Genomic DNA, 15,000 nt, shown 5'->3' with positions numbered 1-15,000 from the left:
AGGCAGGCAGGCAGGCAGACAGACAGACAGACAGACAGGCAGGCAGGCAGGCAGACAGACAGACAGACAGACAGACAGACAGACAGACAGACAGACAGACAGACAGACAGACAGACAGACAGACAGACAGACAGACAGACAGACAGACAGACAGACAGACAGACAGACAGACAGACACAGACAGACAGACAGACAGACAGACAGACAGACAGACAGACAGACAGAGGCAGGCAGGCAGGCAGGCAGACAGGCAGGCAGACAGGCAGACAGACAGACAGACAGACAGGCAGGCAGACAGGCAGGCAGGCAGGCAGGCAGACAGACACAGACACACACAGTGCCTCCAGCTTGTTTCTGGGACCACTTGAGTCTTGGACAAACACACTGACAGTGATGGCATGTCAACAAGAGGCCTGGCTAGCCAATGAGGTGTCTCCCACGGTAGATGGCCAGCCAATGAGGTGTCTCCATCAGAGGGCCAACCAATTAGAGGTCCCCTGATCAACAGCTGTCTAAACAGGGCCTGGTATATACTCTCCACCCACAGAGAGAGTCCAAAGGTATCGATGGGGTTGACAGACTGGATAGACTGTCGAGACGCAGGACTGCGGAACACAACCACCTGTCACAGAGGTCTCACAGTGAGGAGGGCACAATGCCAACGTTGCGTCTGAGTAAACATTTACTGGAGTAAAACATGACATTTTATCCAAATGTTTTTACCGGTTACATGAATATTACCCATCTTTCTGTACAGGCAGAACACTGGTCAATAGTTTCCAATTCTAGCAGAAGAGAAGTTAAATTGAAGCCGACTCGACGTTTCTTGAGTTGGTAGCCAGGGTGACACTGCAATATGATTGACAACTGTTGAGTAAGGCCCTATTTTTTTATTCAGACTATTGTGCTTTGTAACAGAGAAAGGACACCTCCTGATCGGTCTTTCTGGTCTAAAGTCCAGATGAACCAACCCCATGGTGTTGACAGACGGAGGAGAGGAGAAGGGAGGGCTAGGACAACAGAGGGAAAGGAGGTGTGGGGGAAAATACATCAGATATGTTAGAACACATGGACAGTGAAAAGAAGAGGAGGAAGACCCAGGGGACAGAGGAAGAAGAGAAAGGGAACCATGACTAGAATCTCAGACAGTCTTGACTACATTAACAACAATTCTCTGGTAAATATCTGACGATGTCTATCTGAAACAGGGAGAATTTGATCATTCAATTAATCAAAACAAACAGTCGTTGTCCAAAGTAGAACAAATCCTTGTACTTGGTAGAGAGTAGAGATACTGTACTTGGTAGAGAGTAGAGATACTGTACTTGGTAGAGAGTAGAGATACTGTACTTGGTAGAGAGTAGAGATACTGTACTTGGTAGAGAGTAGAGATACTGTACTTGGTAGAGAGTAGAGATACTGTACTTGGTAGAGAGTAGAGATACTGTACTTGGTAGAGAGTAGAGATACTGTACTTGGTAGAGAGTAGAGATACTGTACTTGGTAGAGAGTAGAGATACTATACTTGGTAGAGAGTAGAGATACTGTACTTGGTAGAGAGTAGAGATACTGTACTTGGTAGAGAGTAGAGATACTGTACTTGGTAGAGAGTAGAGATACTGTACTTGGTAGAGAGTAGAGATACTGTACTTGGTAGAGAGTAGAGATACTGTACTTGGTAGAGAGTAGAGATACTGTACTTGGTAGAGAGTAGAGATACTGTACTTGGTAGAGAGTAGAGATACTGTACTTGCTTGTTCACCTGAGTATAGACCACCTGAATACAGACAACCTGAATATAGACTACTGAATAGACCACCTGAATATAGACTACTGAATAGACTACCTGAATATAGACTACTGAATAGACCACCTGAATATAGACTATTGAATAGACTACCTGAATATAGACTACTGAATAGACCACCTGAATACAGACAACCTGAATATAGACTACTGAATAGACCACCTGAATATAGACTACTGAATAGACTACCTGAATATAGACTACTGAATAGACCACCTGAATATAGACTATTGAATAGACTACCTGAATATAGACTACTGAATATAGACTACTGAATAGACCACCTGTGTATAGACCACCTGAATATAGACTACTGAATAGACCACCCGAATTTAGACTACTGAATAGACCACCTGAATATAGACTACTGAATAGACTACCTGAATATAGACTACTGAATAGACCACCTGAATATAGACTACTGAATAGACTACCTGAATATAGACTACTGAATAGACCACCTGAATATAGACTATTGAATAGACTACCTGAATATAGACTACTGAATATAGACTACTGAATAGACCACCTGTGTATAGACCACCTGAATATAGACTACTGAATAGACCACCCGAATTTAGACCACCTGAAATTAGACCACCTGTGTATAGACCACCTGAATATAGACTACTTAATAGACTACTGAATAGACTACCTGAATATAGACTACTGAATATAGACCACCTGACTATACTATAGACTACTTAATAGACTACTGAATATAGACCACCGGACTATAGACTATTTAATAGACTACTGAATATAGACTACTGAAAATAGACCACTTAAACATAAGACTACTGAATATAGACTACCACCTATAGACTACTGAATATAGACTACTGAACATAGACTACTGAATATAAACTACTGAACATAGACTACTGAATATAGACCACCTGAATATAGACCATCTGAATATAGACCACCTGAATATAGACAACTGACTACAGACAACTGAATATAGACCAACTAAATATAGACTACTGAAGTAGGCCTAGTTGAGACTTGTCAAAATTACATCAAATTATATTTGTCACGTGTTCTGAATACAACAGGTATAACACTGTACCCTTACAGTGAAATGCGTACTTACAAGCCCTTAACCAACAATGCCGTTTTAAGAAAAATAATAGTTAAGAAAATATTTACAAAATAAACTAAACATTTTTTTTAAAAGGTAACAATAAAATAACAGTAACGAAGCTATATACAGGGTGTTACGGTACAGAGTCAATGTGGAGACTATATACAGGGTATTACGGTACAGAGTCAATGTGGAGGCTATATACAGGGTATTACGGTACAGAGTCAATGTGGAGGCTATATACAGGGGTATTACGGTACAGAGTCAATGTGGAGGCTATATACAGGGGTACTGGTACAGAGTCAATGTGGAGGCTATATACAGGGTATTACGGTACAGAGTCAATGTGGAGACTATATACAGGGTATTACGGTACAGAGTCAATGTGGAGGCTATATACAGGGTATACGGTACAGAGTCAATGTGGAGGCTATATACAGGGTATTACGGTACAGAGTCAATGTGGAGGCTATATACAGGGGGTACTGGTACAGAGTCAATGTGGAGGCTATATACAGGGGGTACCGGTACAGAGTCAATGTGGAGGCTATATACAGGGGGTACCGGTACAGAGTCAATGTGGAGGCTATATACAGGGGGTACCGGTACAGAGTCAATGTGGAGGCTATATACAGGGTGTTATGGTACAGAGTCAATGTGGAGGCTATATACAGGGGGTACCGGTACAGAGTCAATGTGGAGGCTATATACAGGGGTACCGGTACAGAGTCAATGTGGAGGCTATATACAGGGGGTACCGGTACAGAGTCAATGTGGAGGCTATATACAGGGTGTTATGGTACAGAGTCAATGTGGAGGCTATATACAGGGGGTACCGGTACAGAGTCAATGTGGAGGCTATATACAGGGTGTTACGGTACAGAGTCAATGTGGAGGCTATATACAGGGGGTACCGGTACAGAGTCAATGTGGAGGCTATATACAGGGTGTTATGGTACAGAGTCAATGTGGAGGCTATATACAGGGGGTACCGGTACAGAGTCAATGTGGAGGCTATATACAGGGTGTACCGGTACAGAGTCAATGTGGAGGCTATATACAGGGGGTACCGGTACAGAGTCAATGTGGAGGCTATATACAGGGGTACCGGTACAGAGTCAAGGTGGAGGCTATATACAGGGGGCACCGGTACAGAGTCAATGTGGAGGCTATATACAGGGGGTACCGGTACAGAGTCAATGTGGAGGCTATATACAGGGGGTACAGAGTCAATGTGGAGGCTATATACAGGGGGTAGTCAGAGTCAATGTGGAGGCTATATACAGGGGGTACCGGTACAGAGCCAATGTGGAGGCTTTATACAGGGGGTATCGATACAGAGTCAATATGGAGGCTATATACAGGGGTACCGGTACGGAGTCAATGTGGAGGCTATATACAGGGAGTAAAGGTACAGAGTCAATGTGGAGGCTATATACAGGGGGTACCGGTACAGAGTCAATGTGGAGGCTATATACAGGGGGTACCGGTACAGAGTCAATGTGGAGGCAATTTACAGGGAGTAAAGGTACAGAGTCAATGTGGAGGCTATATACAGGGGTACCGGTACAGAGTCAAGGTGGAGGCTATATACAGGGGGGGGGTACCGGTACAGAGTCAATGTGGAGGCTATATACAGGCTATAGAGTCAGGGGAGGCTATATACAGGGTGTTATGGTACAGAGTCAATGTGGAGGCTATATACAGGGGGTACCGGTACAGAGTCAAGGTGGAGGCTATATACAGGGGTTATGGTACAGAGTCAATGTGGAGGCTATATACAGGGGGTACCGGTACAGAGTCAATGTGGAGACTATATACAGGGGGCACCGGTACAGAGTCAATGTGGAGGCTATATACAGGGGGTACCGGTACAGAGTCAATGTGGAGACTATATATATATCTTTCTCCCTCCACATGTAACACAGAGGTTATCTGTTATGTAACCATCTCTCTCACTCTGTTTCTCTCTCATTCTGTTTCTCTCTCTCTCTCTCATTCTGTTTCTCTCTCTCTCTCTCACTGTTTCTCATTCTGTTTCTCTCTCACTATGTTTCTCACTCTGTTTCTCTCACTGTTTCTCATTCTGTTTCTCTCTCTCATTCCGTTTCTCTCTCCAACCCTACCATAAATCTAAACTGTATGGAAAAGTTGCTTATCCCATGAACTGAAACCAAATGGTGTTTCTTGTTGTGATTTCACTGGTGATGTCCATTGTTATGATCTATATGTGCTGATGTTGTGCTGTTATGTTGGAGATGAAAGACCCAATAAATCATTCTCTCTCTCTCATCGCTATCAGTCTCTCTATCTCTCTCTCTTTCTCCCTCCATCAGTCTCTCCCCCCTCTCCATCTCTCTCTTTCTCCCTCCATCAGTCTCTCCCCCTCTCCATCTCTCTCTTTCTCCCTCCATCAGTCTCTCCCCCTCTCCATCTCTCTCTCTTTCTCCCTCCATCAGTCTCTCCCCCTCTCCATCTCTGTCCATCTCTCTCTCTTTCTCTCTCCATCAGTCTCTCCCCCCTCCATCTCTCTCTCTTTCTCCCTCCATCAGTCTCTCCTCCCTCTCTCCATCTCTCTCTCTTTCTCCCTCCATCAGTCTCTCCCCCTCTCTCCATCTCTCTCTCTTTTCCCTCCATCAGTCTCTCCCCCCTCTCCATCTCTCTCTTTCTCCCTCCATCAGTCTCTCCCCCCTCTCCATCTCTCTCGGTCTCTCTCTCCATCAGTCTCTCCTCCCTCTCTCCATCTCTCTCTGTCTGAGTCCTGAGCAGGGCTGTGTTAGTAAATTAAGCCATATATCCACATGACTCTGCAGAGGACCAAAGAGATGAGGAGGGGGAAGCTAGGAAGCCACCAGCAGAGAGAGAGACTTTTGTATATTACTTTTGTATATTATCTACTTCACTTACTTTGGCAATGTTAACATATGATCCCCATGCCATTAAAGCCCCTTGAATTGAATTGAGAGAGCGAGAGAAAGAGTGATTATTGCAACAATCAGGAGTGCAATCATTTACCTTAATTTCTCAGAGATCAAATTATATTTCAACATAATAATGTTGCCTGGATGCTAATCTTATTTGTTTCTAACTACAGAAACGATGGCCTTCTGAAATGACATGGAACGACCCAGATGGGTTACTGTAATGACATGGAACGACCCAGATGGGTTACTGTAATGACATGGAAACGACCCAGATGGGTTACTGTAATAACATGGAACGACCCAGATGGGTTACTGTAATAACATGGGAACGACCCAGATGGGTTACTGTAATAACATGGAACGACCCAGATGGGTTACTGAAATAACATGGAACGACCCAGATGGGTTACTGAAATAACATGGAACGACCCAGATGGGTTACTGTAATAACATGGAACGACCCAGATGGGTTACTGTAATGACATGGAACGACCCAGATGGGTTAATGTAATGACATGGAACGACCCAGATGGGTTACTGTAATAACATGGGAACGACCCAGATGGGTTACTGTAATAACAGGGAACGACCCAGATGGGTTACTGTAATAACATGGAACGACCCAGATGGGTTACTGTAATAACATGGGAACGACCCAGATGGGTTACTGTAATAACATGGAACGACCCAGATGGGTTACTGTAATGACATGGAACGACCCAGATGGGTTACTGTAATAACATGGAACGACCCAGATGGGTTACTGTAATAACATGGAACGACCCAGATGGGTTACTGTAATAACATGGAACGACCCAGATGGGTTACTGTAATAACATGGAACGACCCAGGTGGGTTACTGTAATAACATGGAACGACCCAGATGGGTTACTGTAATAACATGGAACGACCCAGATGGGTTACTGTAATAACATGGAACGACCCAGATGGGTTACTGTAATAACATGGGAACGGACCCAGATGAGTTACTGTAATAACATGGGAACGACCCAGATGGGTTACTGTAATAACATGGGAACGACCCAGATGGGTTACTGTAATAACATGGGAACGACCCAGATGAGTTACTGTAATAACATGGGAACGACCCAGATGGGTTACTGTAATAACATGGGAACGACCCAGATGGGTTACTGTAATAACATGGAACGACCCAGATGGGTTACTGTAATGGCTGGCTGTGATCACTCGTGTTTAGTGTGCAGGTAAAGCTCTGTCCGAACGACACTACGGTGTTGTGTTCAGTATGAATACTGTATAACTCTTCTTTCCACTTTAATATGGCTTTGTGTCATGCAGAAATAATGCAGTTATCTTGAAGAAGAAGAAGAAAAGAATCGAGCCTGAACTCTTTCCTCCAACCACCCAGGCACAGATCAATGTGACTGGCGCTAGTTGTTCCTTCATACGCTGGCTGACATGCTGGCTCGGCTGTTGACGTCGATTAGACTGAACACGCAGCCATCAGCACGGAGACAGAAAACGTCACTCAAAACACAGAATGGGAATTTATTTCAGGTCCCCCACGAGGATAGAAGAACAACACGTGTGTGTGTGTATGTGGTGTGGTGTGGTGTGTGTGTGTGTGTGTGTGTGTGTGTGTGTGTGTGTGTGTGTGTGTGTATGTGTGTGCATGTGTGTGTATGTGGTGTGGTGTGTGGTGTGTGTGTGTGTGTGTGTGTGTGTGTGTGGTGTGGTGTGGTGTGGTGTGGTGTGGTGTGGTGTGGTGTGGTGTGGTGTGGTGTGTGTGTGTGTGTGTGTGTGTGTGTGTGTGTGTGTGGTGTGTGTGTGTGTGTATGGTGTGTGTGTGTGTGTGGTGTGTGTGTGTGTGTGTGTGTGTGTGTGTGTATGTAGTGTGATGTGGTGTGGTGTGTGTGTGGTGTGTGTGTGTGTGTGTGTGTGTGTGTGTGTGTGTGTGTGTGTGTGTGTGTATGGTGTGTTGTGTGTGTGTGTGTGTGTGTGTGTGTGTGTGTGTGTGTGTGTGTGTGTGTGTGTGTGTGTGTGTTGCTGCCTGTACTGTCAGTTCTCAGCCAGCTCTAAACAGACTGTCATGTCCGCTTTACTTTGCTGGGAGAAAGGAGACTGTGGAGTGGAAACGTTTTTCTTTTTTAAACATTGACACATCAATTTATCAAAAGTTGGATTGGTCATGATATGACATCATGTTACAGCATCAGTAACCCTGAAGCAGCATCAGTAACCCTGAAGCAGCATCAGTACACCTGAAGAAGCATCAGTAAACCTGAAGCAGCATCAGTACACTTGAAGCAGCATCAGTACACCTGAAGCAGCATCAGTACACTTGAAGCAGCATCAGTACACTTGAAGCAGCATCAGTAAACCTGAAGCAGCATCAGTAAACTTGAAGCAGCATCAGTACACTTGAAGAAGCATCAGTACACTTGAAGCAGCATCAGTAAACCTGAAGCAGCATCAGTAAACCTGAAGCAGCATCAGTACACCTGAACCAGCATCAGTACACCTGAAGCAGCATCAGTAAACCTGAAGCAGCATCAGTAAACCTGAAGCAGCATCAGTAAACTTGTAGCAGCATCAGTAAACTTGAAGCAGCATCAGTAAACCTGAAGCAGCATCAGTACACCTGAAGCAACATCAGTACACCTGAAGCAGCATCAGTAAACCTGAAGCAGCATCAGTAAACTTGAAGCAGCATCAGTAAACTTGAAGCAGCATCAGTAAACTTGAAGCAGCATCAGTACACCTGAAGCAACATCAGTACACCTGAAGCAGCATCAGTAAACCTGAAGCAGCATCAGTACACCTGAAGCAGCATCAGTAAACTTGAAGCAGCATCAGTAAACCTGAAGCAGCATCAGTAAACCTGAAGCAGCATCCCCTGCATGCCCGTGTGTAATCTTAGTTTCCAACCAGGAGCACACGGGCTAACAGAGTACAGCACACTGCTACAGGTCCAACTGGATACAGCAGAATCAGCATACATTCAGGACTAATTATATGATTAGAAAACTACCAGCTCCAGCAGTGACTGGGAAACATTAATTGAAGAGAGATGTTAGAAAACACTGTATGGAGGAAAAGCTTATCTTCTCCCTCTCTATCCTCCTCTCCTCTTCTCCCTCTCTATCCTCCTCTCCTCTTCTCCCTCTCTATCCTCCTCTCCTCTCCTCCAGGCCGGTTCCTCTTCTCCCTCTCTATCCTCCTCTCTTCTCCATCCTCCTCTCCTCTCCTCCAGGCCGGTTCCTCTTCTCCCTCTCTATCCTCCTCTCCTCTCCTCCAGGCCGGTTCCTCTTCTCCCTCTCTATCCTCCTCTCCTCTCCTCCAGGCCGGTTCCTCTTCTCCCTCTCTATCCTCCCTCTCCTCCAGGCCGGTTCCTCTTCTCCCTCTCTATCCTCCTCTCCTCTCCTCTTCCCCTCTCTATCCTCCTCTCCTCTCCTCTCTCCCTCTCTATCCCGGTTCCTCTTCTCCCTCTCTATCCTCCTCTCCTCTCCTCCAGGCCGGTTCCTCTTCTCCCTCTCTATCCTCCTCTCCTCTCCTCCAGGCCGGTTCCTCTTCTCCCTCTCTATCCTCCTCTCCTCTCCTCCAGGCCCTCTTCTCCCTCTCTATCCTCCTCTCCTCCAGGCCGGTTCCTCTTCTCCCTCTCTATCCTCCTCTCCTCTCCTCCAGGCCGGTTCCTCTTCTCCCTCTCTATCCTCCTCTCTATCTCTCCTCCAGACCGGTTCCTCTTCTCCCTCTCTATCCTCCTCTCCTCTCCTCCAGGCCGGTTCCTCTTCTCCTCCTCTCTATCCTCCTCCCTCTCTCTCCTCCAGGCCGGTTCCTCTTCTCCCTCTCTACCTCCTCTCTCTAGGCCGGTCCTCCTCCCTCTCTCCTCCTCCAGGCCGGTTCCTCTTCTCCCTCTCTATCCTCCTCTCCTCTCCTCCAGGCCGGTTCCTCTTCTCCCTCTCTATCCTCCTCTCCTCTCCTCCAGGCCGGTTCCTCTTCTCCCTCTCCGTCCTCTCCTCTACCCTCATCCAGGCCGGTTCCTCTTCTCTTCCCTGCTCAAAGTGCAACCATCTTCCCTGCTCAAAGTACAGCCATCTTCCCTGCTCAAAGAGAAACCATCTTCCCTGCTCAAAGTGCAGCCATCTTCCCTGCTCAAAGTGCAGCCATCTTCCCTGCTCAAAGTGCAGCCATCTTCCCTGCTCAAAGTGCAGCCATCTTCCCTGCTCAAAGAGCAACCATCTTCCCTGCTCAAAGTGCAGCCATCTTCCCTGCTCAAAGTGCAGCCATCTTCCCTGCTCAAAGTGCATGGAAGGGTTCATCTGAAGCATTGGGACTAGGGGAGAATTAGGAGAGGACTAGGGGAGGATTAGGGGAAGATTAAGGGAGGATTAGGGGAGGACTAGGGGAGGACTAGGGGAGGATTAGGGGAGGACTAGGGGAGGACTAGGGGAGGACTAGGGAGGATTAGGGGAGGACTAGGGGAGGACTACGGGAGGATTAGGGGAGGACTAGGGGAGGACTACGGGAGGACTAGGGAGGATTAGGGAGGACTAGTTGAGGACTAGGGGAGGATTAAGGGATGATTAAGGGAGGACTAGGGGACGACTAGGGGAGGATTAGGGCAGGACTAGTGGAGGATTAGGGGATGATTAAGGGAGGACTAGGGGAGGATTAGGGGAGGACTAGGGGAGGATTAAGGGATGATTAAGGGAGGACTAGGGGACGACTAGGGGAGGATTAGGGGAGGACTAGGGAGGATTAGGGGATGATTAAGGGAGGACTAGGGGAGGACTAGGGGAGGATTAGGGGAGGACTAGGGGAGGATTAGGGGAGGATTAAGGGAGGACTAGGAGAATCAGGGGATGTGATGCTCGAAAAACTACCAAGACTCCCAAATGGCACCTTATTCCCTACAAGCCTAGTGCACTACTTTTGACCAGAGCCTTATGGGTCATGGTCGGTCAACAGAAGTGCACTATATATGAAGTAGGGTACAATTTGGGACATAGACACATACTAAAACCACTTCAAAGTTGAAATGTTTTACAATAACTGTGTGGTATGTTGTTATAACGGCTGCTCTGTTCAGAACACCAGAATGACGCGGTTCCAGAACACTAGCATCAGTACTTCCTCTCTGTTACGGTGTCATTACATAGTTTAAGGCTACTTACAAAATGACATGATAGACACACAGCCCATGATGAATTCTGACAGGGAAAACCTGAAGGAGGAAGTCTGTTGCTAGGCAGATGGGTATCAGACTTCAGTAGCCTTAGCATTGTTCCCTGACAACAGTCCAGCTACTTAGAGAATACCCTGCCTGATAGAGGAATGTGTTTATCAACCCCTCCCAATACACAGGGGGACAATGGAGGCGCCCGGGCTGCCCCCTGCTTTCTGCCCCCTGCCCTCTGCCCTCTGCCCCCTGCTCTCTGCCCACCTATAAATAAGAGAAGGTTCCACTAATGAAAGAAAATGAATCTCCATCCATCTTCTACACAACAAAGCCAGGCAGGAGAGGGCCCAGGGGAGAGGAGAGGAGAGGAGAGGAGAGGAGAGGAGAGGAGAGGAGAGGAGAGGAGAGGAGAGGAGAGGAGAGGAGAGGAGAGGAGAGAGAGAGGAGAGGAGAGGAGAGGAGAGGAGGAGGAGCCCCATGGGCAGGGGAGAGGAGGAGGAGAGGAGAGGAGGAGAGGAGAGGAGAGGAGAGGAGAGGAGAGGAGAGGAGAGGAGAGGAGAGCCCATGGGCAGGGGAGAGAGGAGAGGAGAGGAGAGGAGAGGAGAGGAGAGGAGAGGAGAGGAGAGGAGAGGAGAGGAGAGGAGAGGAGAGGAGAGGAGAGGAGAGGAGAGGAGAGGAGAGGAGAGGAGAGGAGAGGAGAGGAGAGGAGAGGAGAGGCCAGTGGGAGGGGGGAAGAGGAGAGCCCAGTGGGAGGAGGGAGGAGAGGGCAGGAGAGAGGAGTCACCGTGCGTGTTTGAAGAAAATGACTTTGAGAGGGACAAAAAAAAAGCCACCACCTGATGTGTCATTATTTTGCGGTTCACGATGCACGTCACAGGGGACAGTCTGAAAACACAGTCAGCTAGAGATGGAAACGTTACCAGATAACAAATGTCTCGTTCCACCTAACAGACGTCACAAACACTGAAACAAAAGCATAAACACACACAGCCAGACGCTTTGCTCGGTCTTTAACAAAATTGTAGCTATCAGCTGGGCTGGTAGAGAAGTGTGCTAATATTGCATTAGATTAGTCTTTAAACCAGACAAGGCTACAAGGCTGTACCAGGAACACATTATACTGGAGACAGTGGACAGAATGTACCAGGAACACATTATACTGGAGACAGTGGACAGAGTGTACCAGGAACACATTATACTGGAGACAGTGGACAGAGTGTACCAGGAACACATACTGGAGACAGTGGACAGAGTGTACCAGGAACACATTATACTGGAGACAGTGGACAGAGTGTACCAGGAACACATACTGGAGACAGTGGACAGAGTGTACCAGGAACACATTATACTGGAGACAGTGGACAGAGTGTACCAGGAACACATTATACTGGAGACAGTGGACAGAGTGTACCAGGAACACATTATACTGGAGACAGTGGACAGAGTGTACCAGGAACACATTATACTGGAGACAGTGGACAGAGTGTACCAGGAACACATTATACTGGAGACAGTGGACAGAGTGTACCAGGAACACATTATACTGGAGACAGTGGACAGAGTGTACCAGGAACACATTATACTGGAGACAGTGGACAGAGTGTACCAGGAACACATTATACTGGAGACAGTGGACAGAGTGTACCAGGAACACATTATACTGGAGACAGTGGACAGAGTGTACCAGGAACACATTATACTGGAGACAGTGGACAGAGTGTACCAGGAACACATTATACTGGAGACAGTGGACAGAGTGTACCAGGAACACATTATACTGGAGACAGTGGACAGAGTGTACCAGGAACACATTATACTGGAGACAGTGGACAGAGTGTACCAGGAACACATTATACTGGAGACAGTGATACAGTGGACAGAGTGTACCAGGAACACATTATACTGGAGACAGTGGACAGAGTGTACCAGGAACACATTATACTGGAGACATCATGGACTGGGAGATATACTGGGGATCAGAGAATCAGATCCATTATATCTGGAGACAGTGGACCAGTGTGTACCAGGAACACATTATACTGGAGACAGTGGTGCAGTGTGTACCTCCCTTAAACATGTTCTACTGTTAGCCAGCACCTCCCCCTAACCAGGTGTACCTGGAGCACCTCCCTAACCAGGTTATACTGGTTAGACAGTGGAACCAGGTGTACCAGGAACACATTATACTGGTGTTCTAGTGGACAGAGTGTACCAGGAACACATTATACCGGAGACAGTGGACAGAGTGTACCAGGAACACATTATACTGGAGACAGTGATACAGTGGACAGAGTGTACCAGGAACACATTATACTGGAGACAGTGATACAGTGGACAGAGTGTACCAGGAACACATCACACTGTAAGTATCCTCCATCATGGCTGGGAGATATAACTGGGGATCAATGAGGTAATCAGATCCATCTATCCATCTATCTATGGGCCAGTGTGTGTGTGGGCCAGTGTGTGTGTGGGCCAGTGTGTGTGTGTGTGTGTTGTGTGTATTTGTGTGTTAGTGCACCTCCCTAACCAGGTGTTCTAGTGTGTTAGCAGCACCTCCCTTAAACAGGTGTTCTACTCTGTTAGCCAGCACCTCCCCTAACCAGGTGTTCTACTCTGTTAGCCAGCACCTCCCCTAACCAGGTGTTCTACTCTGTTAGACAGCACCTCCCCTAACCAGGTGTTCTACTCTGTTAGCCAGCACCTCCCCTAACCAGGTGTTCTACTCTGTTAGCCAGCACCTCCCCTAACCACTTTGTTATGAAAAGCCTAAATACGTTCAGGAGTTTAAAAAAAGTCACTTAATAAGTTGCATGGACTGCAATAACAGTGTTTAACATGACTCTTGAATTACTACCTGTTCTCTGTACCCCACACATACAATTATCTGTAACGTCAAACACAGATTCAACCACAAAGACCAGGGAGGTTTTCCAATGCCTCACAAAGAAAGGCACCTATTGGTAGATGGGTAAACATTTTTAAAAGCAGACAATGAATGTCCCTTTGAGCATAAAAAAGTTACTAATTACACTTTGGATGATGTATCAATGCACCCAGTCACTACAAAGACACAGGCGTCCTTCCTAACTCAGTTGCCGGAGAGGAAGGAAACTGCTCAGGGATTTCACCATGAGGCCAATGGTGACTTTAAAAGAGTTACAGAGTTTAATAGCTGTGATAGGAGAAAACTGAGGATGTTCAACAACATTGTAGTTAATCCACAATATGAACGTAATTGACAGAGTGAAAAGAAGGAAGTCTAAAAAATATAAACATATATTTCAAAACATGCATCCTGTTAGCAACAAGGCACTAAAGTATTCCGCGCAAAAAAATGTGGCAAAGCAATTCACATTTTTATCTTGAATACAAAAAGTTATGTTTGGGGCAAATCCAGTACAACACATCTCTGAGGACCACTCTCCATATTTTCACCATTATGGTGGCTGCATCATGTTAGGGGTATGCTTATAATCATTGAGGACACAGGAGTTTTTCAGGATAAAAAAATAAACAGAATGGAGTTAAGCACAGGAAAAATCCTAGAGGAAAACCTGGTTCGGTCTGCTCCCCACCAAACACTGGGAGATGAATTCACCTTTCAGCAGAACAATAACCTAAAATACAAGGACACATCTATACTGGAGTTGCTTACTAAGAAGTCAGTGAATGTCCCTGAGTGGCCGTGTTACAGTTTTGACTTAAGTCTACTTGCAAATCTATGGTAACAACCTGAAAATGGTTTAGCAATGATCAACAGCCTATTTGTCAAAGGTGGAAGAATTTTGAAAATAATAATGGGCAAATGTTGCACAATCCATGTGTGGAAATATCTTAGAGGCTCTCAGCTGTAATCGCTGCCAAAGGTGATTCTATAAAGTAGACTCAGGAGTTTGAATACTTACGTAAATTAGATATTTCTGTATTTAATTGTTAATACATTTGCAAAAATGTCTAAAAACATGTTTTCACTTGGTCGTTATCGGGTAATGCGTGTAGATAGGTGTCATTTAAAAAA

General features: G+C 46.2%; 2 protein-coding genes across 12 annotated transcripts in view; one reads left to right on the top strand and one right to left on the bottom strand.

The window, feature by feature from the left end:
• The window catches only part of LOC121847657 (extensin-like), a 69,678-nt gene extending 59,541 nt beyond the window's left edge, over positions 1 to 10,137 (top strand). The window contains exon 5 of the mRNA XM_042329601.1: positions 9,833 to 10,137. Within this exon, the coding sequence (XP_042185535.1) occupies positions 9,833 to 10,137 (305 nt within the window). The remainder of the gene's footprint in view (positions 1 to 9,832) is intronic.
• The window catches only part of LOC112215282 (receptor-type tyrosine-protein phosphatase F), a 532,058-nt gene that overhangs the window by 385,534 nt on the left and 131,524 nt on the right, over positions 1 to 15,000 (bottom strand). The window lies entirely within an intron of this gene.

This window comes from Oncorhynchus tshawytscha, linkage group LG10 (genome assembly GCF_018296145.1).
Source record: "Oncorhynchus tshawytscha isolate Ot180627B linkage group LG10, Otsh_v2.0, whole genome shotgun sequence".
NCBI lineage: Eukaryota > Metazoa > Chordata > Actinopteri > Salmoniformes > Salmonidae > Oncorhynchus > Oncorhynchus tshawytscha.
Note: the sequence above shows the minus strand (reverse complement) of the source record. Positions and strands in the feature narration are given on the sequence as shown.